Raw genomic sequence first — 27732 nt, 5'->3', positions numbered from 1 at the left:
CTTTCCTCTAGGGTGTTTTCTATAGACCTACTTATTTGCATTACTGCAGGATGAGGTCTGTGATAAAGGTCAATTCATTTTGAGGGTGCGGTGATGTTTATTAGATATTTATAATAGACTTCTGAAGTGTCTGTTTACTGGGTTTTGTAAGCGTGCTGCACGGCTTTAGACCGCAGCAATATGTTTCTGTTGTGCTGTGCCGATTTGAAATCCAGCCCCTTGCTCGGGAGCGCCTGGTTCTGAGTGTCTTTGTGGTTTGATTTCAGAGCTGCGATCAGCAGAGACCCCTTCTATGAGATGCTGGCAGCCAGGAAGAAGAAGGTTTCCTCCTTGAAGAGGCACTAGCTCACCCCACCACATCACCGCACTTCAGGGGGAATTTACATTGTGCTGCCTGGCCAGCTGTGTGGACCCTCCTCTCAGCTGGAGGGACTGGCTTGTTAAAGAAGGGGGAGGGGGGAGGGGGGGGGGGGGGGGGGCAGAACTGCAGCACAGGTTTCTGGGAGCTGGCTTTTTGCATTTCCGCTGGGCTGAATGAAACAGTGAAGGTTTTATCCCGGGCCTTCGACTGCCTTTAACTAATCTGCCTCAAAGTTCTCTCTCTCTCTCTCTCTCCTCTCTCTCTCTCTCCTTCCTTTCTGAGAGTGGAAACACACCACCCCCTTCCCTCTTCAGTCTTCAATCTTTTATTGGTTTTTGCATCACAGTTTCTCTTCAACTCAGCGGGTCTGAATGTGGCATCTCAACTGAAACTTTGTAACTTCCATTGCAAAAAAAAAAAATCAAATAAATTTAAAAAAAATCTAAGATTTTCTTCGTTCTGCATAAATATATTTAAATATTTACTACATGCATCTATTTTTTACAGCGGCCATACCTTGTAGTTCTTTTTTCTGAAGGATTTGATCTCGCTGGCTGGAAGAATCGATTCCAAATTTCTTTTAAAGCCCTCAGGAACTTGATTTTTGTTGTGTTTTGTTTTCTTCTTGTTTTTTTCACTATGTTGGAAGTCCTCTTATCTTCCCTCTCCTAATAGAGAATGAACTGTGTCTACAAAGACTGAAGATTACATGCGATACTAAAATAAAATGAGACAAAGACTGAATCCCTACTGATGCATTGAGATGTGGAACAGATCAAGACTGCGCCAAAAGGACAGTTTCATCCTGGATTGTGCATCAAAGAGGGAATGTGTTTAAAGATGAGGGCAATACCTTTTTTCTAATATCTGTTAAAAAAAAAAAAAAATAAATAAAATAGTTGCAGCTTTCAATAGCAATGGTATCGCTTTTACCTGCTGGCCCGAGGAAAGAGTTTCTTTCTAATACCTGACACATTCTTCATTGAGAACGCCCATCTGAAAAAACAGGTTCTCAAAAAACATCACATGGATTGCTATAAAGCAGTTGCTAACAATCATGAGATAAAATGCAAAAGAGACACCGTGCTAAGGAGCTAAAAACTAATAGAGAGAAAAAACCAATGACTGCATATAGAGACAGAGTCGGGTTGGGGTTTAGTCCCTGCTGATACTTTCCATGCAGTTAAGTAATAGAGGAATCGGGGACTGAGGCTCCTGCAGCTAGCTGGCCGATTCCTTTGGCTTTTCTCAGCCAAACCTTTGTGCTGTGAGACTACCATGCTGTCCCTGCCCATAGTAGTATCCACTGCCAGGGGTCTGTGTGCCTTTTTCTGAGATCAGCAGCCCATTCGACTGTCCTGATTACTACGTCTCCTGCGATGCATTATTCTGCTGATTTATTTCTCTTACCAAAACTTTAATGGTGTGATACAGTATGGTGATATTTCTACATTGCTGTTAAACAAAATTAAATGAAATATCATGGCTAGGAAAAGGCAGGCTTCTGATTTTCATGACACTCTTTGTCATGAAAATGTGTTATTTTATAGTTATTTAAATGTGTTAAATGATGGTCATCTGTTAAGTTAGTCAGTTGACAGTGCCCAATATGCACTTGACCAGAACCGTTTGAGGAGCTGCAGAGGGCAGAATTTCTTTATTGTGAAAGGAGCTTTGGTGTCACATGCTTTTTATACATTAGTCCTGTCAATTAATTGTCAATTAGTCTTTTATGTTCTGTTTTAGTAGAATGGACTTTCCAGAGAAAACAGCGACAGCTTTCTCAGTGGTTTGAATACGTTCATTTACACACAGCAGATGCATCCTGTAACACGGTATGTTAGTCATGTCTGGTAATCGGTAAAAAGTGTTTGTGCCACCAACCGATAAAAGCAGGAAGTTCAAAAGCAGTCATGTAAAAAAAAAAAAAGTTCCAAACTTATTTGGATACCAAAGTTTATTGGCACACTCGACAGCCTCTTGGTAACCCAGTCTTTGGTGCCACTGTTTAGCAAAGTGCGTTGATCGTGCCACAAGTTTAAAATGTGTACAAAGCTTGAAAACGACGTCACTGCTGGCGATTACTGTTACCGGCATGTCGCGACTAATCTCCTTCGTTTGTGAACAAGTGGAGGGCTTCAGCGGTTTGCCTTGAGCTGAAGGCACACAGCTGTGTTTCCAGTGTGCTAAACTAGGAGCTGAACGATGCACTGACTACAGTCAGCATGAGGTGCATGACGTACTTGTTTAAGCGATTATTTAAGAGGGTGGGCTCAATTATCCACACTATCTCTGCCATCAACCTCATCTCTCTGTGACGATTCCTTTCAATGAGTGGGATTCTCATTGGTGCTCCACCAGCTGGGGTCTGACCGCGAGCCCGAGTACAGTCTCTTTGGACAATGGAAACACAGTTTACGGTTTGAATTTCCCGCCCCTGTGCTACGCCAGTGGGTAGCCTATAGTGAGGTTGATTGTGGTCCAGCTAAAACAGATGGTTATAACTTGCTGAGCGCACTCAACTCATTATGTATGATTTCAGTTTTACAAGATTCAACTTTGGTAGTGAAGTTGACCAAGATTGTCTTTCCTGTTAATAGAAAAAAAAAGTGAATTGAGATTTTTTTTTTTTTTTTGTATTTATAAAAAAAAAAAAAAAAAAAAATTAAAGTGGTGTTCTAACTGGGTCAAATGTTAAGAAAATAAGGCGCCATTCTGATTTCATTTAAGTAACTAATTTTAAATTTGACCTAATTACTCCTTTTTCACATTTAAATGCACTGGTTATTAAAGAAAAATCAAATTAAAAAAATATATATCCTTAATGACTAAACAGTATTAGTCTATTTATCAGAGTTGTGTATATACTTAAATGTGTAGTTTCTTTTTTTGTTTATTTTGTATTGTTCAATTTTTGTTTTGTGTTAGCGGTATGTAAAAAAAAAAAAAAAAAAAAAAAAAGATCTGTGTGCCAGTTTTTGTTCGTTATTTGATTTCAGACTTCTGCCAATACAATGTAATCAAGTGCTGAAAAACTGGAGAAAATAAAGAAAAACTTGCCCAAATGAATTATGCTTTTTTGTTTTTTGTTGTCTCTCAAAACTGGAAAAAAATATTATGCTTACTTCAAGAGTGTGTAGTACAGGTAAACTGAAGCAAATAACATTGTGAAATTCAAAGGATTTTCTGCTTAATGAATTACTGTGTAACCTAGGATTAGTAAACGGCCTGTGTTGGGGATTAATACAGCATTTCAATCCTTGACTACTGATAAAAGATCATCTCGGCCATAGCCATTCTGTTTTCTGATTGTCATTAGAAAATTAGAGCTTATACCAAACAATTGAGTAAACGGTCTTGGAATAAAAACTGCATTTTACTGATTTGTACATGATGTATAGCTATTGGACCACAGAGCTTCTGGCTGTTTGTCTTTATTAGCCCATTAGAAGCAGGATTAAACACATTTGCTTAGAACGGTACACACACAACACTTCCTAACATCAGACTGCAGTATAGCTTTAGGTTTCCACCATGGAATCCTCTCTGTATCAAACAAGACACATTTCAACCACTGTGTGTTCTCTCAGTCTGGTTTCAATCAGACACAAATACGATTTTATTGCATTTTATCTGCCCTGTCGCTGCTTGTGTCCCCCCGGTCCTCCCAAGAGGTCTTGCCTGTTGTGAAGCTGTCAAAAGAGCAGCCCATAGGATCTACAGAAAGTGCTGACTGTGAAGAGCCTGTGCCTGGAACGTTATTAAAAATTGCAGGTCTGTCTCCCTCTAGTGGCCTATATTTGAACTTGCATGTTGTTTTCTCTGCACCCATTGTCTTGGTTTGCAGTGCTTATTTTTATGTTTATAAAAGAAAAACAGGATTATTCGATGCCTGGTAACTAATTTAATATCCCGCCAGAACAAAACATTTATCAGGTATCAATTATATTAACAAAGAAGGCGGTGTGAGAGTAGTTTAGTCTTTATTACCATCCTCCTCATGTGTCTGTTTTTATGAGACTGCCTGCTCGGTTGAGTCACCCAGGTTCCAAAAAAGTCTATTTAGTGCATAAACCCACTGCTTGTGCAGCAGTGCTATAAGCAGTCACTCAACACTGTGTTAACACTTTACCATTCTCAATTGCATATAGAGAACTGAGATGTTTTTTTCCTGCTGTTCGCGTTGTGGACACTAGACGGCACTGTTGTACCAGTATTCATTTGAAACAGGTATTTTAAATGAGGAAATCTAGGCAAGTACAGTAGTTTATTTATGTAACTATAGTACGAGTTTAGCACACTGCATGAACGCTATTTCTTTAAGGCGAACAACACGAGAGCCAGGCTCACTAACTGACCAGTTAGAAAGTCTCTATATTGTGTTCTCGTACAATACGACCCTCTGGCACACCACAATATGTACAGTATATACTGCAGTAAACTAGCTCTGTACTGTACAAAGATGTGCTCATTGAACCCAAATAATTGTGCTACATTTTTTTTATTAATTGCATTAAGGTATTATTTAGATTTTTCTCTGCAACAAAAAATTAAACATGATTGCACCACCACTTAAAGCTGAAAGTTCAGTAAAGTTCAGTTCTCTGTTTGTGCAAGGAACACAAGAAAGCAGCGAGCTCCCAGGCTCTGTCCCCAGCAGGCTGCAGTCGTGTTGCACAGCGATGTGGTTAAACTGCGGATGCTGGCTGCTTTCCACGCGAGCTGCTGGGAAATCATTGCATAAATGAGCCGCAGTCCCGGAATTGCACATCAAAAAGAGCTTCCTCCTGTCAGGGCTTTCCTGGATGCTGAAGAGACGCAAACTACTGACAAAACAAAACAACAAAGAAAAATAAAAAAAATAGACCTCCCACATTAAGAGCAGTCGGCAGGTTTTTAAGATATACTGAAAGAAACCACATTTCAATAAGAAACGCTTCTACTTGAATATTTCTGAATTGAGCACTATTAAGTGTTTGGTCTTTACGGGTGATGGTCACACGGCAGTTATCACAAATCAACAAGGGCACACTTGAACCCTTACAAGCCATTCCGTTTCATTTAGCATGGCAAAACAAAAACAACTTAGATGCTGGCATGCGAGCCTGGATTTAGCCCTGGGAGCCTCTCACTGGTTTATTGTGATATGGACCATGTGCAACACTTACTAGTACAGTTATTTGTTTATACCGACTTCAAACTTACAAGGATGTGTCTCAGGTCGTCACAAAAAAGCAAGCAAACAAACACATTTCATTAGTTACTATCGTTGTGAAGACATTGCCATTGAGTTCTCATAATTGATGTCCTCCACACTCACAAACACTGGCTGACTGGTGTTACGAAACACGCTTTCACAGTGGGGAAAGGTCACTAAACCGCTGTTGAGTTAGCTGCAGCAGACCATTAATTATTACAAATATATTGTTAGCTTTGTTTACAAGCTGGAGTTTGTTATTAAAACATAGTGAGGTAGGCCCGGGACAGAAACTTAACATTGTTTATTTTATTATTATTATTATTATTATTATTATTATTATTATTATTATTATTATTATTATTATTATTAATAATAATAATATAATATTTTGAGTCTGGTTTTCAAACAGAAGGTCGGCTAATAATTTTTTTTTTTTTACAGCTTTGTTAGACTTAATACAAAACGTGGTTGATTGTTTTTAGAATTTATACAAGACTGACTATATTGTGCAAACTATATATATATATATATATATATATATATATATATATATATATAATATTACACACACACACACACATAGACAAGCTTGTTCTAGGATGACGTTACATAGTTTTATTTTATAACTGTCAAAATAGTGCACATGATCCCAACTCTTCTGTGACACCAGATTTAATTTCTTCGTTTTGTGGCATATTACCAATTCAATTTGTATAATGAATTAAACAACTTAATCTGTACGTTAATATTCAGAACTAGGTTAATTAGGTCCGCTTTAAAATATTTCAGTCAACCAGCCTCTTCCTTCACGAGCGCTACGCATTTGGGTGTCCAATATGTACTTTGGGGTGGTTGTGTACAGTAATATTTGATTTTTGGGAGTTGTAAACCAATTATCTAGTACCGGTATATACATATGTGTATTTATAATAGTCCTTACAACACAGGAATGGTATTTTCTGTTACCTTTTAAATCGGGACACATCACCTTTGATTCAGTGAATTGGATCCCACCCCTTCTAAACTGCTTGGTATCGACTGATAAAACCGTTATTCCTTCTGGTTTTAAAGTGTCCTCAATTCGAAACCTCGAGCGTTCAAACCGTCAACTGTAATGGCTTTGTAAACGCGCCATGCCCAAATCTGGCTAATATTCTTGTTTATTTTTATTGTAAAGTAATGAATACAGAGTGTAAACGTTAAATACCGTTTAATATTTTATATTATTGGTTTAATTTGTGAGTTTGAATAGCCAAAATGCAGTAAAAATGTGAACGGTCTGTTGTCCGTTATTTAGTTTACATTTTTATAATTCGCAGAAGAAATAATATTTGTGTAGGCAAGCCTAGTTTATAGGCCAGGTAAATATGGAAGGACAAGACAAAAGACTGGATTATATACAGGGTTATACTTTAAAAACCATGAAACTAAAAGCAGACAAATGGGTCAAATTTGTAACGACAGAAGAAAACAAGCTGACGGTCAATAATTTTTTTGAGAAGCCGGATGTTACGGTTCTGGTTATTTATCTCAATTCTGCAGCCCAACTAACTGCCAATTTGGGGTTTCCACCTTCTGTTAAAAGCAAAGCGGTGTACTTCGTTAAAAGGACAAATGAGTTCACAACCAATGATAACATTAAAAACGTCCTCGTCGGAGACATCTCCGCGTCACCTGTGGAACAGCTGACTGCTTTTGTGGAAGAGGTAAGAGCCAACTCGGCCAATTGGAGTGGGAATGTGTGATGACGGTAAACCATGTCGGTAAAAACTGCATTTCTGTCTTTTAAAAAATAATAAAATAAATGAATGAATTTGCAGATGGTGTATTTACTGCATACTAACGCTGAAAACACCAGGGGTTGGCCACAAGTTGTATCTGACGACCTAACAAGACATGCAAACAAGCTGAGAAACGAAGTGTTTGTGGCTGGTGGACAGATAAAAGGCAGAACGTATCTTCCTTTACCTGCAAACACTGGGCAATTAGAGACTTCAGACTGTTTCACAACAGCAAGGTAAAAAGGACACCACCCCGTTTTAACGGGTTTGGAGATATATATAATATTTCTAGTTATATCTGAGGGACATTTGTTGGTGTATTGACTTGAGTACTGTTAATAATTGTTTTTTTCTGCAGACTGCCCCCTGCCGTAGACAGCAAGTTACTGCACGCCTTTGAAACGGTAATAATAGACTGGACTCATCAAGTGAAAGATGTTCTCAGCAAAGATTCTGCACAGCCAATTTTGGATGGATTAAACCCGCTCCCTAAAATGGAATTCGACTTCTGGAACGCCAGGTTGACAAATCTGGAGTGTATAAATGAACAGGTAGTGTGTAGATAAAATATCTAATATGTTTGTATCTTTTATTAAATATAGTGATACAAAAATATATAATTTTTTTTTTTTTTTTTTAAACTTTTTTAATTTAAGCTGTCATCTCCAAAAGTGCGTAAAATTGCTGAGATTGTGGAAAGGGCAGCAAGCAGCTACTGGCCATCTTTAAAAAATATTTACAGGGATGTTAATGAAGGTAAAGTATAACAGCAATTTACATGACTTTTCGTAGGCTTTTCTTAGGATTACAATTTCTGCGTTTTAATATTATTTTGTATGCATAGGACTCAAAGAGGCAAAGGATATTGTCCTTTATCTGAAACCTTTGCAAAAAGTGTTAGACGAGATGGAACAAACAGATTATTCACAGGTAAATAACAAGAATTCACTTTTTCATATTTGCATTTGTTCAAACGTAAATCAATATACAAAAATCTGAATTATCTGTGAACACTTCTGGCTTCAGTTAAAATATCATTTTGATCTTTCTTGTTCTAGTTGCCTCAGTTTATTGGAGTTTTGATGCACACAGTTGGTTTAATTTGGGCTAATTCAAAATACTACAACACTCCAGAGAGAATTATAGTAATTCTACAGGAGATCTGCAACCTGTTTATCGAAATGGTACAGTATAAACATGGTCTATCTTTGATGTAATCATTTTTTATATTGCTAACCAAAGGCAGCTTAACAAAACAAACTTAAACACCCTATTTATTTTATCAGACTCGAGCCTTTTTAAGTCCAGAAGAGGTAATGAAAGGGTTGCAAGGAGAAATAGATGACATGCTGGGAAGAATAAAACTAGCGGGTACAACTATAAAAAAACTGAGACACACTTATGATTACAACCGATCACATATGGACATTTTTTTTCAAGTAAGTGTTTAGATATGATTATATGAAAAAATAGCCCGTAATTTACATTTTGTTAGACTATTTTGCCTTTTTGTGAGATTTGTTTTTATATCATCATGACCATAGAGCAATGGAATCTCAGCAACTCTTTCGTACCATTTTGAAACCCACTCTGACACTAGTTTTATGCCTTTTCACAAAAATTATCTACAGATCTTGGAGTTACTTACTGTTGTGTTGGCTAAGTTAACAGTTGTATTTTTATGTTCCACAGGGAAGAGAGACACATTTTTGGGAATTCCCTTCATACCTAGTTTTTACCAAGCTGGATGGATTTTTACGCAGGTTACAGACTTTAGAGGTAATGTTTTTCATAGGAAAAATACAATGTCACCAAATAACTGCACTTTTATACAAATAAAACAAATGGTTCTCAATAGGTGCAAGAGCCCCACTAAATATCATATAAATGCTCAATGGACATGTACTCTAATTGCTAAGGAGTCAGATCCAAGACTTACTTACTTGTTTGATTAAATGTAAACAGATAGCAATGAACAGGATTAAGTGCACCTGAATACAGTTTACTGATGCATGTGAATTATTGAGTAGGAAAAACTAATTTAAATATAAATAATTAACAAAACCATGTATTCGGGGGAGAAAAAAAAAGCTTCCATTATTGTCATTCTATGAAGATCATTATAAAACTTTTCAGGAGGACAGAACATGTTATCAACAAACTTTGCACTGATGCAAAAATAAAATGAGGTACAATTGTTCTGCATTACTAGAACTTCTGTGCTGAGTGGTAGCTTTTAAAAGTATGGAAGAAAATTGTTTTGAACTGAAGTTAATGTATACATTAAAATGGCGCTTTCTAGGAACTGTATCACGTCTCTATAGAACTGCTGAAGTTGGAGAAAACAGATATAGGAGGTGTGAAAGGGAACATTCTGGGAATCATGATCTTTAGCATCTTTGAAGAGTTTCTGGAGCAAATGAAAGTGTTTGCCGAGAGTAAATATGACACTCTAGATCCTGCAGACTCAGTGAGTTTATTGAATACTTGCATCATGTCATTATAAATCTCATATGTAGCCAATCACTGTCTGAGTTAGGCAGTCATTATTCTCCCTTTAGATACCCGTAATATTTGAAATCCGGAAAGTGCAGTAACTGCAAGGTTGATGGACATAACAATATTTATTTTCAGAGTCAACAGTGGAAAGGCATACCTCATACCAGCTTTAGCAAACATGCTATTAATGCTACATGCCATTTAAGTATGCTATTCAAATGCTGGTCCTTGTACTATAATAATAATCTACACAGAAAAACTCCTAATAATCACGTTGTGTGTGAGGATGATAAGTGTTGTGCCTGATTTCCCTGGAACAGTTCAAACCTTGAATAAATGGGCTTTTCATAGTACTGTAATATTTTCAATCAGGAATTCGAAGAAAGCTATGCCAAGTTCCAGAAGCAAGTTCAGGATTATGACACAAGGCTGGGAACCATAATTTGCCAGGCGTTTGATGATTGTCACTGTATTGAATCTGCTGTTAAAGTAAGCTGTCGTTTCTTAATGGATATTGTAAGGAAGTAATGGACTAGTCACTTTTATTTACGAATTATGATGCGATCATAATCTTGTTATATTGTTTGTGACATATAAAACTCCTTATCTTTTAGCTTTTTGACATGTTTGGTACCCTGCTGGAGCGGCCAATTTTAAGATCACAAGTGTCTAGTAAATACACAGCCTTGGTGGAGATGTTTAATGTTGAGTTGGACAGGGCAAAACTGGTATTTGATGCCCAGTTGTTTGCAACAGACGTGTGCGGAGGTGTTCCTCCTATTTGTAAAAACATGCCCCATGTAGCAGGTCAGCTAAAATGGGCGCAGGAACTGCGAGACAGGATTCAGGCACCAATGAAGAGCTTTAGATCAATTGATCACCCGTAAGTATTATTTTGCTTGTACAGTATTAACCTCCTGATCTGTATTGTACTAGCTGTAAACATGGTTCATTTTGGACTTGGCTATATAACACAGGGGTTAATATTGGAATATGTGTGTTGTGTATTTTGGGAAATGCTCCCCCAAATGTGATGAAACTTTTGCATGCATTTTTAACAAGAATTTATACCAAATATTGTAAGTCCCAGTCATTTTACATGGCATGCATTTGATTAAAGTGGTTATTACTAGATGACACAGTAGGTTACTTATTTAATATTGAAAGAGCAGAAATGTAAACCATTTAGTATCTTAATGCAACATGATAATTGTTTAGTCTTAATGGTTTCAATATAATATAATACATTATTATTCTTAGGTGCATGTGTACTGATGAAGCCAAACTGGTTTTCCAAAAATATGAAGAGATGCTTAACCTGCTGCACAAGTATTGTGAACATGTATACGTTAAATGGACCACACAAGTGGATGATGATTGTCAGTTTAACTTGGAGCAGCCACTTATCCTGCGTGGTCCCAAGTCTAATTTGATAAGGGTTAACTTTAATAAGCAGGTCAGTATGTTCAGTTTCTCAACTGACAGGGGTGGCATATAAATAAATAATTGTCAGCCTCTTGCATACTAAAACACAACATTTGAAATTGTACAATGTGTTTCATGAGTATGTAAACAAAAATGATTGCAATAAATGCAGGCAGTTTCCTTAAGCAGTTTCCTTTGTCAACTTCAGTCACAAAGTTCTACATGTGTGCTGCAGTGGAAAGTACTTACATTTTTACTGTATGTAATTGGGTGTATTCATGCTTATGGACCACGCTGCATAATTATGAATTACAAAATTATTGTAGAAAAATTGAATTCATAGAATGGACGTATATGTGTATATTGTGGTTATGCAGTAGTAAGTTTAAATATTTAAATAAAATGAGTGTAAATATAACTATTTTCAGTAAATTATGGTGAGGTGGAATTTTGTAAAAATTAACATCATGTTTAACAATGTGACATGTACAGTAATATGTAACTGCTACTGATTTATAATTGCAGGAATCTAAAGATAGGCATACGGTTAGGGTAATACTAAAGCTTTTTGAATTGTATTCACTGTTACCTCAGTGCAAGACTGGAGTTGATTGTTTTTAATTGTATGCTGCAGTTGGTGGCAGTTCTACGGGAAGTGAAATACTTGACTATTCAAGGTCAGGAGGATATCCCGGAGAGTGCTGCAGGTGTTTTTGCTAATAGCGAAACATTTAGAAAGTTTGTGGGCAACCTGGACCTCATTGTATCTTGGTACAATAAGGTATGTTATTCATAACTTATTAAAGCATACAGCAAATTAACTAACTATATATTGTGCTGCTTTTAAGTGAATCAAATCACATTTACAGGAAATCAATATTGTTCATTGTACTGCAGACGCTTACAATTTATTGTAAAGTCTTTGCCCCGAAAACATTTTTTACAGAGTAGTAGATATGAAGAATGTACAGGTTTATTGTTAAGGCTGTGTTGTTGTCTTCACAAGGAACATTAAAAATGTATTGTACTATAACATATTTCTATTCCACAGATAAGATTAACAGTGCATCCAGTTGAGTTCCCACTTATTAAGAGTGAACTTGAGGATATTGATTCAAAATTAAATAAAGCTGAAAGTACACTGAGCTGGAACACTGATGGTAAGTTTTATTACAATTGGTCTGTTTAGGCATGTATATTTGCAACACCTTAAGATCTTCAAGAAAAACACTTTTGACTAAGGGATTTTAATTGGCTGGGGTATTGCAGATCAGAAAAAAATGCTTACCTTGCAATAGTACAAGCAACTATAATTTTCGGTTTATATCCATGGCGAGGAATATTTTTGTTATTTGCGTACTTTATTTTTGTATATTTATTTTATACTTATGCAGCCCTTGATTTGTTTGCTAGGTGCATGGGAATACATTCAGGAGATGAGAGATACACTGTATGATTTTGAGACCCGGACTCAAAAGGCTAAGTCTAATGTAGAAACCATGTGTCAAATCATGCAGGCAAGTAGTCTTACTAATATAACAGACCTTTTATTTGGTAATGATTCAGGAACTGGAGAATGTATACATTTGAATTTGACAAAGTAGGACAAATCATAATTGTAAAAAATGTTTTTCTATAATGTCATACTATTATTTAATTATTCTATAATGAATTTTTTTTTTTTTTTTAAACAGTTTTTATGCTTATGTTTATTATGCTATAGGAGTGGTCAGCCAGTCCTATGTTTGAACGGAAGGACAATAAGAAGGAATCCCTGCTGGATTTAGATGGAAGAGTGAATGCTTTAAACAAAAAGTATGCTACAATGAGGGAAGATGGACAAAGAATTCACAAATTGCTTAAAGTGAGTAGATTGTTCTTATGAATTCTTTATATATGTTAAAACAATTCTAAACAGTATATGGTAATTAAGTCTTTTTTTTAATCTGAACAAATATTTAATATAAATTGTACAGCTAGCTTTCCTATAAAATGTAGTTCTCTGCTGCGTGTTTCTCTGTACAACGCAACTGTAAGTCTGGTTTTTTTCCTATTCAGGAGAATAAGACCTTGTTTAAAGCAGACGACACAACTCCAATGTGGTCACACTATGTATTATATATAGATGACAAGGTTGTGGATGGGTTCTTCAAAGTAGTGAGCACCTCCCTACAGTTTCTTGCCAGCAACATGGGGGCAGAGGTACAGTATTCTACAAAAATGTTTTTACTCATTTGTGAAATGCAATGTTTTCCCATGGTCATTTTTCATTTTGCTAAGGTTTTTCGACAGTACTTTTACCAAGTGTTTGGCTTTAACATTGATTTTCTTTACCACGTTTTTCAATACTTGGTAAGAAAGGGTTTGTTCAAAAGTTTGCTTTTGGCTTTACTTTGTTACTTTCTTAATCATTTTTTTAGATAAATTCTGTTATTTATTTTGTAGGTGTTTCAAGTAATGTAAACAGCTGTTGTCTTTCAGGTCAGTGCTGCTCCCCTTTTTGAAGTACATTTAGAGTTGGGAATTTCTGACATTGTGTTTCGTCCTGCCTTGGCATATGGAGTTTCAGATGGGTTCTATGATCTAATAGAGCATTTAACACTTGATGTCTATAAAACAGGCAATCTGGTGCCACGAATGGTAAAAGATCATCCACAAAACAACTACCAGGTAAAAAAATGTAGGCTGCAAAACATTTATACCATATGATGTTTCTGTGTCATGTTATAGAATGTGTATGAAAGTTCATCTTTTGTTTCCGTAACATTCGTTCAGCAAGATTTAGAGGAGATAGGAGAGCTGTCTGAGATGAGGGACAATGTGATGGGGCATGTTGTGAATGCGATGAGGCAGGCCCAGGAGTACCAAGCTAACTTTGATCAGTATTCCTATCTCTGGGTTGACGATCGCGATGAGTTCATGCAGCAGTTCCTTATGTATGGCCACGTGATCACTCCTGAAGAGATAGAAGCTCATGGAGAGGATCATGTGCCTAAATGCCCTCCGACACTAGAGATGTTTAAAAACGAGGTAATTTGCTTAAAAAATGCCAGTGGCTTAGCCACTGCTATCATTTTCTCAAGAGGTTGTATAACTCAAATCGAGGTTTGGTCTTATTTTATTATTTAAACTGGCAGTGTTTAGATCCTCATCTGTTTGGAATTTCTTAAACCACATTGACTTCTGAATTCAATTTGACAAAGCTGTCAAAACCTTAGGGTTCTGACTTCATATTTTTTAAACTCTGGCCTTATCAATTTCAATGTAATCTTTCAGATGTGCCTGTCTGTCACACTGGCATGATGGGTTGACTCTTATGTTGGTTCAGTTTAATCTAAGACGCAGCTTTGTTTACCTGCAGATTGACTTGTATGAGAAGCTCTATGAAGAGGTGTCAAGGTTTGAAAATTGTCGCGTGTTCAGTGGCTGGCTCCAGGTTGATTGCAAGCCTTTCAAACATGCTCTTTTGAATGTCATCAAACGGTGGAGTCTTATGTTTAAGAAATGCCTCATTGACCAAGTTACTAACGGGTATAGTTTTCATGTTTTAAGGGTTATTGTATCATTTGTAATGCTGCTGTGGAAATTGACTGCTAAATTGTACATTACAGTATTATACACTTAGAATACTGTACTTTATTGATATAATATTAGGTTGTAAATGTAGCAAGGATTTAATGGAAAAAAGAAACCTGGATTACCCACAATGTAGATTTTACCCTAATCTCAATTGTCATCTGTTTTAGCCTGAGTGATTTACAAGCTTTCATTGAAACTACAAAGGCTAGCATCATTAAAACAGTAAGTGAAGGTGATTACGGTGGGCTGGTTGAAGTGATGGGTCTTCTGAAGAAAGTGAAAGAAAGACAGTTGGTCACAGATCAAATGTTTGAACCACTGAAAGAGTCCATTGAATTGTTACGCTCTTATGGAGAGGAGATGCCTGATGAAGTACACACACAACTTCAGGTATGTTTCTTTTATTTCTGTATTGATTATTTATTTTTTGGTTGTAATATGAAGGACTGATATTTGTAAACTGAAACCCTGTTAATAGAGCATGGGCATCCACTGAGCTGGGTTTCCTATATTGCTCAGGTAATATATTAAATTTGACCTGTAAACACTGCCATCTCCAGGAAGTTCTGATTATTCACAGCTGGACTTTTTAATATTTAAAACTTATCAAGTTTAAACAAACTGCATTGTTAGCAATGGTCCAAACAAGAATAGCGGTTAAGTACTTCAGTTGCTCATTTCAGATTTATATTTTGATTTCATATAGTATTATTCATTTATTTGATACATTTTTGGTATATTCTATGTCGCAGATTTTTGTATTTTTATAGGAACTTCCAGAACAATGGAACAATATGAAAAAGATAGCTCTCCAAGTTAAACAGAATGTGGCTCCTTTACAGTCTAATGAAGTAAATATAATTCGAAGAAAATGCCAGCAGTTTGAGGTACTCTCATATATTTCACAGATATGCCTGTGGGGGGGGGGGGGGGGTCTTGTCTAGTTCTACATTGCATTACAAATAAATTATATTCTGTTTCTTTATTAATCAGATCCGACAGTATGAATTCAGAGAGAAATTCCGAGAAGAACCCTTTTTTCACTTTTCTTTCCCAGATCCGCATGCTGCTTTGGATGAGGTAATGTATTTCAGAGAATATCTATATTGATATTGGATTGATAAAATAATAAATGGGTAACATGTTTAATGTATGTTTTCATTAGAAACTGGTAACATTGTAAACCTTTCTTTAATGTATGCGTTTATTCATTTCTTAACATGTCAGACCCACAAGAACATGTCTGCATTGGAAAAGGAAATGGAAAGCCTGTCTGTATCTGCAGGTTTATTTGAAGTTAATGTACCTGATTACAAGCAACTCAAGGCTTGCCGAAAGGAAATCATACTGCTGAAGGAGCTCTGGGATATGATCTATTTGGTAAGCAATTGGTATGTAAAGAGTCGCACATATACAGAGCATAAACCTTAAACCGGAATATGTATTACCCAAAATCAAAACGATCGCAACCCCCCCCCCCCCCCCCCCAAAAAAAAAAAAGCTTATATTTAACCCCTTTCTCTCAGACTTTGCTAAGGATAATGTATGTCTTTTAAACAATTTGAATTCCAGGTAAGAGGCTGCATGGATGACTGGAAAACCACCCGATGGAAAGACATAAATGTAGAAGAAATGGACATGGACACCAAAAAATTTGCAAAAGAGGTCAAGGGTTTAGATAAAGAAATGAGAGTCTGGGATGCATTTGTAGGATTGGATAGCATAGTTAAAAACATGATGACTTCTCTGAGAGCAGTTGGGGAACTACAGAACCCAGCCATCAGAGAAAGACATTGGCTGCAACTTATGATGGCTACTCAGGTATGGCAACTGGAGTAAACTCATCAGTATTACATATTTGATTTTCTTTGAAAGCAAACACCTGCAGGTCTGGCCTTTGTCCTCCAGAGTATGGTAGCTTGCCGACATCGGCGCTCCATTTCCTCAGTGTAAAGAAGAAATGAGTCGTGGTATCAGAGGACACCCACTAACACGTTCTCCTTAGCTGTTGTAGGGGGTTGCTGTGGTGAAGGAACGTAATTGGACATTCTAAATTGGGGAGAATAACTGGGCACTCCAAAATTAAAAAAAAGAAAAGAAAAAGAGAATGCCCCTAAAACTGGAAACTGCCTCTTCATGGGTTTTGCAGAAATGCGTCAAAGGTTATTAATGTTTGTAACAACACATTGTACAAAAAGAAATCACACTAAGACAGTAACTATAAACAAACACTAGCAAACATTGCATTTTATATTGCAGGTTAAATTTGTCATGTCAGAGAAAACGACCCTTGATGATTTGCTGAAACTTAACCTCCACAATTTTGAAGATGAAGTGCGCAGCATAGTAGACAAGGCTGTAAAGGAGTCTGGAATGGAGAAGGTAACATCAGCCCAAAATTCAGTTAACTTTGTAGCTGGAGTTAAACATTTTGGGGAATCTTATTATTATTATTATTATTATTATTATTATTATTATTATTATTATTATTATTATTACAGTATCTGAAATGATAAGAAGGAACCACTGAAAGCTCAATCACAAATCATTGGGGGAATTGAGGCCAATAGAAATCCATATTTGCATTCTTTTTGTCCCACATGTATCAATGAATATCTTTATGTGCTTGAGTTGTTCATTAAAAGGTTTGGTGTCTCTATATTTTCAGACATTGAAAGAGCTGGATAATATTTGGTCCACCATGGTGTTTGGACACGAGCCTCACTCTAGAACTGGTACCATGTTACTGAAATCTGACGAAGAACTAGTAGAGACTCTGGAAGACAACCAGGTGCAACTCCAGAACCTCATGACGTCCAAATACATTGCTCACTTCCTGAAGGAGGTGTCCAGCTGGCAACAGAAGCTCTCTACTGCAGACTCTGTGATCTCCATCTGGTTTGAGGTGCAGAGAACCTGGACTCACCTGGAGAGCATTTTCATTGGCTCAGAGGACATTCGTTCACAGTTGCCTGAGGACTCCAAACGATTTGATGGAATTGATAAGGATTTCAAAGTGGGTTGTGTCCTTGTGTTTATTTCTTTCGTTTTTTTTTCTTCAGGTGAACTATGACCTTCTAAATCAACAAAATGTCTTTCTTTCTAGGAGATCATGGCTGATGCTGTAAAGACACCTAATGTAGTGGAAGCTACAAATAAACCAGGCCTCTTTGAGAAGCTGGAGCATCTGGAATCAAGGTCAGATATTTATTTTGGATGTATACTACATTCTGGCTGTATTAAACATGTGGCTTGGTATGATTTTAACCGTAGGAGGGGTTACAATATTTCTGACTGTTCAGATTAACCAAAGTACTTTTTTTTTTTTATCCTTTCATGGGGGGAAAAAAAAAACTGTTCTATAAACATTTGGAGTAAATACAGTTAATCCTAATGATAAAACAGACTGTAAAGGAAGTTTAAAACAATAGAGTTGTGTGTTCTTTCTAACATTTTGCAGCTTGGCGTTGTGTGAGAAAGCTCTTGCTGAATATTTAGAGACAAAGCGACTTGCCTTTCCCAGATTCTACTTTGTATCTTCAGCTGACCTGCTGGATATTTTATCCAACGGAAATGATCCTGTGGAGGTGACATTTTATGGCTCTTTTTTAATGGTGTTCAATTATAGTTATCGATACATATTATACACAGAGCTATTATTTTGTAATAATTACACATTAATCAGTTAAAAAAAAAACAACTTAAAACAACTTTTTCTTTATATAGTATGCTATAGCTATATGGCTTGTAATGTATCCAGGTATATTGTCTCTTATTTCATTGGGTACAATATAATTGTGTAAATTTATACATAGGATTTGTAGATGGCTGTTAAGGTGTCAGCAGGGTATTACAAAATACTTAGTTATGTAACAATTGCATTCATAGGTCAGCAAACACTTGTCAAAACTGTTTGACAGTATGTCAGATCTGGAATTTAAAAAGGATGCAGATAAGAAACCTATAAAGATAGGTCTTGGGATGTACAGCAAGGAGAACGAATATGTTCAGTTTGAGGCTGAATGTGACTGCTCGGGACAGGTTTGTACTTTTTTCAATTAAACAATGACTAGACTTTAGCCTTGTACATTTATGCTGACTTTAGTGTTTCAACAGTTTATTTTTGGATATGTTTTATTGTGATTTCTTTTAAGATATAGGTCACACTGTGTATCTGAAACACTAAAATTGTGCCAACCTTTTAAACTAGGTTGAACATTGGTTAACCCGTGTGCTAGAGGCGATGTGTTCTACTTTACGCAATGTAATGGGTGATGCTGTGGTGACCTATGAAGAGAAGGCAAGAGAGGTTTGGGTGTTCGACTACCCAGCCCAGGTATGTATGCAAGGAGTCATAATACTGATTTTTAGGATTGCCAAAAAGTAAATTAGTAAAAAAATAAAAAAGGGAAATATTTACATTTTCAGCAGGTAACATGTTCTAAAATTCAACAACATAAAAGCTGTTAATTATTATTTGTCATATGATGGATGAGTTTTCTTAAGGGGCGCCCTCATTATTTATTTTCTTCAGGGAACGTTTTTTTGTGTTTTTTATATATTTCAGCCTGCATTAACTTCCACACAGATTTGGTGGACTACTGAAGTTGGTATTGCATTTGCCAGGCTAGAGGAAGGTTTTGAAAATGCCATTAAAGAGTACTTTAAAAAGCAGGTCTGTAAAAACACTTTTTAAAATGGGAACTATAATTGTACTGCATTGCGTTCTGGAACAGTATCTTTAGATTAATATGTATTCTTAGTAAGTAGACTTAATAAACTGCCGGTATAGAGAGTTGTTGGTTTTATCCTACAGTGGTAGTGACAACTATTTCAATATTGAAACCAAAATTGATTGAAATGCATCGAGCACAGTGTTGTACCATTTTCCCAGCTATAATAACCGATCACTGAGTATATATACTTCTATTATAGGTTAGCCAGCTGAACACCTTGATAAATTTGCTAATTGGAAACCTCTCACGTGGTGACAGACAGAAGATTATGACAATTTGCACAATTGATGTACACGCTCGGGATGTTGTGGGCAAAATTGTTACTGCCAAGGTAGGTTTTATAATTTCCCAATTTTACACATGCAAGCATGTGTAAAATTGGAATAAAAATGCTGCCTGACTGTTGTTGGGGTGTGTTTTTTTTTTTTTTTTTTTTTTAAAAACAGGTAGAGAATTCGCAGGCTTTTACTTGGCAGTCACAGCTGAGGCACCGCTGGGACGATGAAAAGAAACACTGTTTTGCGAACATCTGTGATGCTCAGTTTAGATACTCGTATGAATATCTGGGTAACACTCCTCGCCTGGTGATCACACCTCTTACAGACAGGTACCTCTACAACACAATACTTTTATTTAACTAGGGTAATACGGTATAAGAACTATTTGGGGTCATTCAGCATTACAGAAGAACATCCCTTAAATTTAATGGGAATCTTTTGTTTCAGGTGCTATATAACCCTTACCCAGTCTCTCCATCTTATCATGGGGGGAGCTCCTGCAGGCCCAGCAGGGACTGGGAAAACTGAGACTACAAAGGATTTGGGCAGGGCTTTAGGTATCATGGTGTATGTCTTCAACTGCTCTGAACAAATGGATTACAAGGTAGGACAGTATTGGGGGAAGTACTGTAATTGGGAGCCAAAAAGTGTTAATTGGTAAAGTGTCTGCATGTTGGATAATAAATGAAAGTTCATGGAGTGATAATCTCCCTGTTCTGCATGGGTAAGTGGCTTTTTCAATTGAGAAAGTCATTCTTGACAGTTTGTTTCAGCCTCGTAGTGTGCTTCTACAGGAATCGATTTCAATGTAAATTAATATTTTTCTTCCTTTTCACAAGTCTTGTGGTGACATTTACAAAGGACTAGCACAGACTGGAGCCTGGGGCTGTTTTGATGAGTTCAATAGAATATCGGTGGAGGTGTTGTCAGTGATTGCTGTACAGGTAATGTTATCTCAGGCATTTGAACTGTCATGCATGATGGGCTTTGCAAATGTCAGATCTTTATGCTGTGGTAAACAAAAAAGAATAATAATGTTTATGATATGAAGTTTAGATATGTTTTTGTGATTGCAGGTGAAGTGCGTCCAGGATGGCATTAGGAATAAGAAGGCGATATTTAATTTTCTTGGAGAGGTTATTAAACTTATACCCACTGTAGGAGTTTTTATCACTATGAACCCAGGGTATGCAGGTCGAGCTGAACTTCCTGAAAATCTGAAGGCATTATTCAGGTAATTCTGTTACCGTATGCACTCCCTTGCAGTGTTTCATACCATTTTTAAATCGTAATTTTTGTTTTCTTTCTTCCTTAGACCCTGTGCTATGGTGGTCCCTGATTTTGAATTGATTTGTGAAATTATGCTGGTAGCAGAAGGCTTCCTTGATGCCAGAGTACTGGCTAGAAAATTTATTACCTTGTATACACTCTGCAAAGAGCTCCTTTCAAAGCAGGTAAAATCTACAACTGCAGCTCGACACATTTAACCAGTGACAAAAACATTATATGATTACCTTGATACTACTTATTGTTCCAGCAAGTTCACAGGCTTGTGATATTCTAGCCTGTGTTAATAAAACCAAATTGCAACTGGCAGCTAAATATACATTTTTTCAAAGTGGAGTCATATATTTGTAACAGTCTTGCTTGCTTTTTGAAGTACCTTCTGTTTGTTTGCAGGATCATTATGACTGGGGGCTGCGTGCTATCAAATCTGTGCTCGTAGTCGCAGGTTCCTTGAAGAGAGGGGACCCTGGCCGGCCAGAGGACCAGGTCTTAATGAGGGCATTACGAGACTTCAATGTACCGAAGATAGTGACTGATGACATGCCTGTCTTCATGGGATTGATTGGAGACCTTTTCCCAGCACTGGATGTACCTAGAAAGAGAGATCTGGATTTTGAAAAAGTGAGAAGTTTTTTATTATTTTTATAAATCTGTATACAGTTTAAATGATGCATTGCATGCTCCTGAATTACAATACAGTGTATTAAAAAAACAAACAAAAAAAAAACAGTGAAAGTAGCACATCCCTAATTTTGTAATTATATGGAATGTTCTGATTTTTTCTTTGTGTTATAGAGATTGCGACAGCACAATACAAGGGTTAACCTGATGCCTGTGTTTTGTTTATCTTTTTCTTCAACAGATTGTTAAACAGTCTGTGCTTCAGTTGAAGCTTCAGGCAGAAGATAATTTTGTTCTGAAAGTGGTTCAGCTGGAAGAGCTTCTTGCAGTGAGGCACTCTGTTTTTATAATCGGAAATGCCGGCACGGGCAAGTCTCAGGTCTGTATCTGAATTTAAATAAACACCATCAGCACAAGAAGAAAACATTTAATGCAGGTATTGACAAAATAACTTTTTTTTCACTGACAAACCAATAGATTTTAGTTAATACCGGTAAGTAATGTTTTAACTTTGTTTGTCCCATCCAGTATATTTGAACTTCTGATACATGAAATGCAGACTCCAGATTATAGATGGATTTCAGTTCAAGAGTTGGTTAAAGTGGTACGAGCATGTGTATTTTTTAAAGTTTACTGTATTATAAAGTTCACTTTATGATATTTCATAGGTGCTAAAGTCCTTAAACAAGACCTATCAAACCATGAAGAGAAAACCTGTAGCTATTGACCTGGATCCAAAAGCTGTTACTTGTGATGAACTTTTTGGAATTATCAACCCAGCCACTAGAGAATGGAAAGATGGTATGGGAATTAAATGTTGAAGACTGGACTGTATACAACATAGCTTCTTGAGTCTAGTTTTAAAAAAAAGTACCAAATCGACGATGCTGAACACCCCCTTTCTTTACACACACACAAAACTAAATTAAAATATGAAAAAAAGACAAAATAGAAGGAGCTGTTTTTTAAAAAAAAAAAAAAAAAAAAAAAATAGTCCTGTAGAGAATGTTAAAGTTTGTATGTATGATACATTAATAGAATATACTTGAAATTCTTCAGTTTGGAAAGTGACCCACAGGGCCTGCTGCCTTCCCCAGTACTCCCCCATATGTTAGAGAGAGACAATTGGTAGGGTTATAATCTGATTTGAATGAGCCAAGATTCCTTCCTTTATACGCTGATGTCTTTTCTTTTTGTTGTAGGTCTGTTTTCCTGTATAATGAGAGACCTAGCCATTGTTTCTCATGATGGACCAAAGTGGATAGTCCTTGATGGGGACATTGATCCAATGTGGATAGAATCTCTCAATACTGTCATGGATGATAATAAGGTTACTAAATTAACAATTAATTTGGCTGTTAGAAATAAAATTATGCAAAAAGGGCATAATTGGAATGGAGCCCATGAAGACCCTGTTTGTTTGTATGTACGTGCACTGGAGTTCTGTAGGAGTGTACTGTAAGAGACACTTTGCACTTACTTTACTGACAAGAAATATGATTATACTATTAAATAGTTTTGTTTTTGTTTCTTGTCAGGTGCTCACTTTAGCCAGCAATGAGCGGATCCCATTAAATCCCACCATGCGCCTCGTGTTTGAGATTAGTCACCTAAAAACAGCAACCCCTGCAACAGTGTCCAGAGCAGGAATTCTTTACATCAATCCAGCAGATTTGGGCTGGAACCCGTATGTTTGTTTATTTTCTTTACATTCAAGAGTATTTGTAATGGTATTGTCATGGTTTTCATGTTCCCTATCCCCTATTGAATATTATAAATCAAGATTTTATTATGAAGATGTTTTGAATGATGAGTACAGAGGTTATTTCATTTGATGTGTGTAAGGGATTGTTTATGTCCTGTCTTACAGAGTTGTAACTAGCTGGATTGAGAAACGTGAGGTTCAGTCTGAGAAAGCTAACCTAATCATTTTGTTTGATAAATATTTGCCAACCTGTCTGGAAAAGCTTAAAATTGGGTTTAAAAAGATAACCCCAGTCCCAGAGGTCACTATGGTTCAGACCCTGCTGTACTTAATGGAGTGCCTTCTTATACCAGCCAATGCACCACCTGACTCCCCCAAAGATCTTTATGAACTCTACTTTGTGTTCTCCTGCATCTGGGCATTTGGAGGAGCAATGTTTCAAGATCAGGTTTGACATCTTTCTGTAGATTATATAATGGTAATGATAAAATGTTATAGCTTATATATATTGTTAGCATGGCAGAATAGCTAGGTAGACTGTTGTTGTGTGTATGTGTATCTATATCTATCTAATTTTAATTTGTTTTTCAGATGGTTGACTACCGTGTGGAATTCAGCAAGTGGTGGGTGCATGAATTTAAGACTATAAAATTTCCCTCTCTAGGGACTGTCTTTGACTACTACATTGATCCAGACACCAAGAAATTTATGTCCTGGGCAGATAAGGTCCCTAAGTTTGACCTTGATCCTGACTTACCATTGCAGGTGAACTTTGATATATTATTGTTTTCTAAACATCAAGAAAACTCATAAACAGACTTGTAAAAGTGTTTCTCTGCTTGATTTCCTCTAGGCCTCCATGGTGCACACGTCCGAGACCATTCGAATCAGGTATTTCATGGACATGTTGATGGAGAAAAAGCGACCACTGATGTTGGTAGGCAATGCAGGGACAGGAAAGTCTGTGCTCATGGGAGAGAAACTAAGGAGTCTCAATACAGATAACTACGTGGTGCAGTCTGTCCCTTTTAACTTCTACACAACCTCTGCCATGCTTCAAGGTAAGTAAGACTGGATTTATGATTTATTTTAATGACGTGCCTTGTGTTCATTTTGGAATACCATTATTAATTGGGGGTTTATTTATTATTACTCTCTAAAGCCATCCTTGAGAAACCACTAGAGAAGAAAGCAGGTAGAAATTATGGGCCTCCAGGAAATAAAAGCTTGATTTATTTCATTGATGACATGAACATGCCTGAAGTAGATAAATATGGAACTGTTGCACCTCACACGCTGATCCGGCAGCATATGGACCATGGACACTGGTAAAAAACTAAACGAAAAGAATGGAACAATAGTAAAAGTATTGAATGATGATATACACAGAATAATTGTAACAGTGCATTGATTCCCCTGAAGAATGGAGTTGGTTAACATTGACAGTTCTTGTCATAGAGACTGAATTTTGATAATACTGTGTCTTCTATACTAAATACTATGTTTACCCCACAGTTTAGTAAAATAACCTAAATAAAACCAAAGTATTTATTATTGTACTGTAGCTCAAAGTGATTTAGTGATAGTCTGGTATCATTCTGGTAGAGTGCAAAGAAATCACCAGTGTAACTGAATTAAAGCTGTTTGCTCTAAATATTTTCTTTTTTTTTTTATTACTGCTGGAACTTCATTCATCTATTTCTGGGAAGCAGGCCATTGACATAGAGCAGCAATTATCAGTCAGACACTACTTCTATTGTGGAATTTTCAAGAATTTGTTTTTATTTGTTATTATTAATACATTGTTTTAAAAAAACTATATAAATATGTTTTATTTATTATTGATATTTATCTCAAAAGTACAACCATTTGAATGTGTACTTTTACAGGTATGACCGAAGTAAACTGACTTTGAAGGATATCCACAACTGTCAGTATGTGGCCTGTATGAACCCTACCTCTGGTAGTTTCACCATTGATCCTAGACTTCAGGTAAACACATAGAAAATGATCTTTTTAAGCTTGTTTTCATTAAATCTATGTTTTGGTTACCTTTACAAACCCCACAAGTGTGTTTGTTAAGCAATAAGCCAGTCTATTTTTAAATGTAGACAGTATGTTGAATGAACTGAGTGTCTCGTATTCATCGTTGTAGTAAACTTTCTGCCTCACTGTGTAGTTCTTCATATTTCTAGTATACTTTCTGCATCACTGTGTAGCTAGACTACTTATTGCCCAGAGGGTCTCAATGATACTGTTTCATTTGATAATAATGATAATATTTTCATTTAATGTGTTCAGCGACACTTCTTTGTGTTTGCTGTAAGTTTTCCTGGACAAGAAGCGCTACATGCCATCTACAGCACTATCCTGTCACAACATCTATCCATGAATAGCTTTGCAATGGCTCTTCAAAAGTTCTGCGCAATGCTAGTGGCTGGAGCACTTTGTAAGTAAAGTCATTGATGAGTTGCAAACCATTATAATATATTTGTGATTATTTTATATTTTCATACTTTTATTCTGTTTTATTTAACTGAAGACTTAATTAGAGGTGACAAAAATTGATACTGTCATCTTTCATTAGTATAAGGTAAACTTGCATAAGTATACATTGCTACACTGTTATGTATGTTTTGTTATTGACAGCTTTTCATCAGAAGATTACATCTTCCTTTCTTCCAACGGCTGTTAAGTTCCATTATGTATTCAATCTGAGAGACCTTTCCAACATATTTCAGGTAATAAATAATATATCTTGAAATAATACATTATTTGACACATAAGTAAATTAGTCTATGTAATTAAGCATTGACTAGGATAAAACTAGGACATTTTATTATTTTAAAATATGGTTTTGACCTATTGCAAATCTGTAGTTTTGCCGTATTACTGTCCTTTCTATTTCTTAAAATTACAGTTCTATCATATTTGTTGTTTAAGGGTTTTACTTTTTATTTTCTTTACAGGGTTTACTGTTTTCTTCTGCAGAATGTGTAAAAACCAATATTGACATGATTAGACTCTGGTTACATGAAACTGATAGAGTGTATGGAGATAAATTAATTAACGATAAAGATAAAGAACTCTTTGCAAAGATTCAGGTGGATATTTGTAGAAAGACTTTTGAGGTAAGATACAGTTCAAAGTAGTATTGTTAATTACCGGTAAGGTCCAATATAGCATAAAATTAGGCATTTGTGTCCAATGACAGGCAATTACTGTGCAAATTGCTTTAATAGTTAACTCCTCTTTTATACTTCTGAAATGGGATTTTCAATTAAAACACAATGGAGTCTATTCAATTGATTTAATAATCAGTCGTACTAAAGATTGACAAGCTCAATCATGAAGGATAATCAGGGTCTTGTTCTTCCTCTGCAGGATATGGATGAAAATGCAGTGTTTGCAAAGCCCAATATTTATAGTCATTTTGCCTGTGGAATTGGAGAGCCCAAATATTTCCCTCTATCTTCCTGGAAGGCTCTGAACAAATTGCTGACAGAAGCCTTAGACAGCTACAATGAAGTGAATGCTGCCATGAACCTGGTTAGTAGAATACCTACACTTCTTGTAGAGGAGCTGATCACTCATATAAGTTACAAAACATGTATGTAATAGTTTTGCACTTTAGGTTAATAAATCAGTTAGTTTTGAAAATTACAGTATATTAAGGAAAAATAATATAATAATAATCTGCGACCGATGCAATATTGTAAGGTTTATATACAAATAACAATGTTATTTTCCCATTTTTTTAGGTCCTGTTTGAAGATGCAATGTCTCATATCTGTAAAATAAACCGTATCCTTGAGTCCCCACGTGGGAATGCCCTGCTGGTGGGTGTGGGAGGCAGTGGGAAACAGAGCCTGTCTCGGCTAGCTGCTGCTATCAGCAGTCTCGAAGTTTCACAAATTACCTTGAGAAAAGGATACGCAATTGCAGACCTAAAGGTTTGTAACAGACTTCACTCCCCATCCCAGTTTCACAAGGTACACCGCGCGCCCACAAATACTGGCAGACAAGAGTACAAAATGACTACAACGCATAGCACACCATAAGCTCTGCTTCCATGGTATTGAACTGTGTGAAGTAAAATATCAGGAAGGTCAGAACTGTATTTAAAATACAATATTAACCTGTACGTCTGAGGCCATCATGTAAATACAGTATTTATATTTCTCAAATAAGATTGAGGTAAAATACATTTATGTTGTCCTTTACTTTTATTGCTGTAACTGCCTAAGTTTTGAGTCTAAT

At 36.3% G+C, this 27732-nt stretch overlaps 3 protein-coding genes across 6 annotated transcripts in view; all 3 read left to right on the top strand.

Annotated features, from left to right (window-relative positions):
• LOC117422995 (cytohesin-1) overlaps positions 1 to 466 on the top strand; it is a 69903-nt gene extending 69437 nt beyond the window's left edge. For all 4 annotated transcript variants that reach the window (XM_034038296.3, XM_034038294.3, XM_034038295.3 and 1 more), the window contains exon 13: positions 267 to 466. In XM_034038296.3, coding sequence (XP_033894187.1) covers positions 267 to 345 — 79 coding nt within the window. In that variant the 3' untranslated portion in view covers positions 346 to 466. The remainder of the gene's footprint in view (positions 1 to 266) is intronic.
• A 6850-nt stretch (positions 467 to 7316) lies between these two features.
• On the top strand, positions 7317 to 12856 carry dnah9 (dynein, axonemal, heavy chain 9). Its single transcript, XM_058990473.1, has 15 exons — positions 7317 to 7578; positions 7701 to 7893; positions 7999 to 8098; positions 8187 to 8272; positions 8401 to 8526; positions 8629 to 8781; positions 9035 to 9121; positions 9645 to 9812; positions 10214 to 10330; positions 10456 to 10724; positions 11102 to 11297; positions 11901 to 12047; positions 12318 to 12426; positions 12680 to 12783; positions 12833 to 12856. The coding sequence occupies exons 1-15, from the start codon at positions 7370 to 7372 to the stop codon at positions 12854 to 12856; spliced, it is 2088 nt and encodes a 695-aa protein (XP_058846456.1). The 5' UTR covers positions 7317 to 7369.
• A 137-nt stretch (positions 12857 to 12993) lies between these two features.
• Positions 12994 to 27732, top strand: part of LOC117423028 (dynein axonemal heavy chain 17-like) — a 28555-nt gene continuing 13816 nt past the window's right edge. Inside the window, exons 1-37 of the mRNA XM_058989820.1 lie at positions 12994 to 13130; positions 13325 to 13468; positions 13748 to 13936; positions 14628 to 14797; positions 15013 to 15235; positions 15616 to 15732; positions 15839 to 15925; positions 16073 to 16225; positions 16418 to 16666; positions 17105 to 17227; positions 17514 to 17861; positions 17952 to 18043; positions 18306 to 18432; positions 18734 to 18886; positions 19056 to 19181; positions 19413 to 19520; positions 19781 to 19912; positions 20028 to 20188; positions 20307 to 20463; positions 20699 to 20803; positions 20936 to 21093; positions 21175 to 21313; positions 21540 to 21767; positions 22009 to 22146; positions 22436 to 22568; positions 22970 to 23097; positions 23306 to 23454; positions 23638 to 23920; positions 24064 to 24237; positions 24326 to 24533; positions 24635 to 24800; positions 25362 to 25464; positions 25774 to 25921; positions 26122 to 26213; positions 26442 to 26603; positions 26857 to 27021; positions 27234 to 27425. Of these exons, the coding sequence (XP_058845803.1) occupies positions 13008 to 13130; positions 13325 to 13468; positions 13748 to 13936; positions 14628 to 14797; positions 15013 to 15235; positions 15616 to 15732; positions 15839 to 15925; positions 16073 to 16225; positions 16418 to 16666; positions 17105 to 17227; positions 17514 to 17861; positions 17952 to 18043; positions 18306 to 18432; positions 18734 to 18886; positions 19056 to 19181; positions 19413 to 19520; positions 19781 to 19912; positions 20028 to 20188; positions 20307 to 20463; positions 20699 to 20803; positions 20936 to 21093; positions 21175 to 21313; positions 21540 to 21767; positions 22009 to 22146; positions 22436 to 22568; positions 22970 to 23097; positions 23306 to 23454; positions 23638 to 23920; positions 24064 to 24237; positions 24326 to 24533; positions 24635 to 24800; positions 25362 to 25464; positions 25774 to 25921; positions 26122 to 26213; positions 26442 to 26603; positions 26857 to 27021; positions 27234 to 27425 (5853 nt within the window). The 5' untranslated portion in view covers positions 12994 to 13007. The remainder of the gene's footprint in view (positions 13131 to 13324; positions 13469 to 13747; positions 13937 to 14627; positions 14798 to 15012; positions 15236 to 15615; positions 15733 to 15838; positions 15926 to 16072; positions 16226 to 16417; positions 16667 to 17104; positions 17228 to 17513; positions 17862 to 17951; positions 18044 to 18305; positions 18433 to 18733; positions 18887 to 19055; positions 19182 to 19412; positions 19521 to 19780; positions 19913 to 20027; positions 20189 to 20306; positions 20464 to 20698; positions 20804 to 20935; positions 21094 to 21174; positions 21314 to 21539; positions 21768 to 22008; positions 22147 to 22435; positions 22569 to 22969; positions 23098 to 23305; positions 23455 to 23637; positions 23921 to 24063; positions 24238 to 24325; positions 24534 to 24634; positions 24801 to 25361; positions 25465 to 25773; positions 25922 to 26121; positions 26214 to 26441; positions 26604 to 26856; positions 27022 to 27233; positions 27426 to 27732) is intronic.

The sequence above is a fragment of the Acipenser ruthenus genome, chromosome 17 (assembly GCF_902713425.1).
Source record: "Acipenser ruthenus chromosome 17, fAciRut3.2 maternal haplotype, whole genome shotgun sequence".
Classification (NCBI taxonomy): domain Eukaryota; kingdom Metazoa; phylum Chordata; class Actinopteri; order Acipenseriformes; family Acipenseridae; genus Acipenser; species Acipenser ruthenus.
The sequence above is the reverse complement of the archived record's forward strand: the minus strand, read 5'-3'. Positions and strand labels throughout refer to the sequence as shown.

What these genes read in the sequence shown, in the direction of transcription:
- dnah9 (XM_058990473.1), top strand. Translation starts at nt 7,370, where the DNA reads ATGAATTTGCAGATGGTGTATTTACTGCATACTAACGCTGAAAACACC. An exon ending in GCAACCTGTTTATCGAAATG is followed by an intron (nt 8,527 to 8,628) that starts GTACAGTATAAA and finishes TTATTTTATCAG; the next exon opens with ACTCGAGCCTTTTTAAGTCC. An exon ending in GTATTGAATCTGCTGTTAAA is followed by an intron (nt 10,331 to 10,455) that starts GTAAGCTGTCGT and finishes CTTATCTTTTAG; the next exon opens with CTTTTTGACATGTTTGGTAC.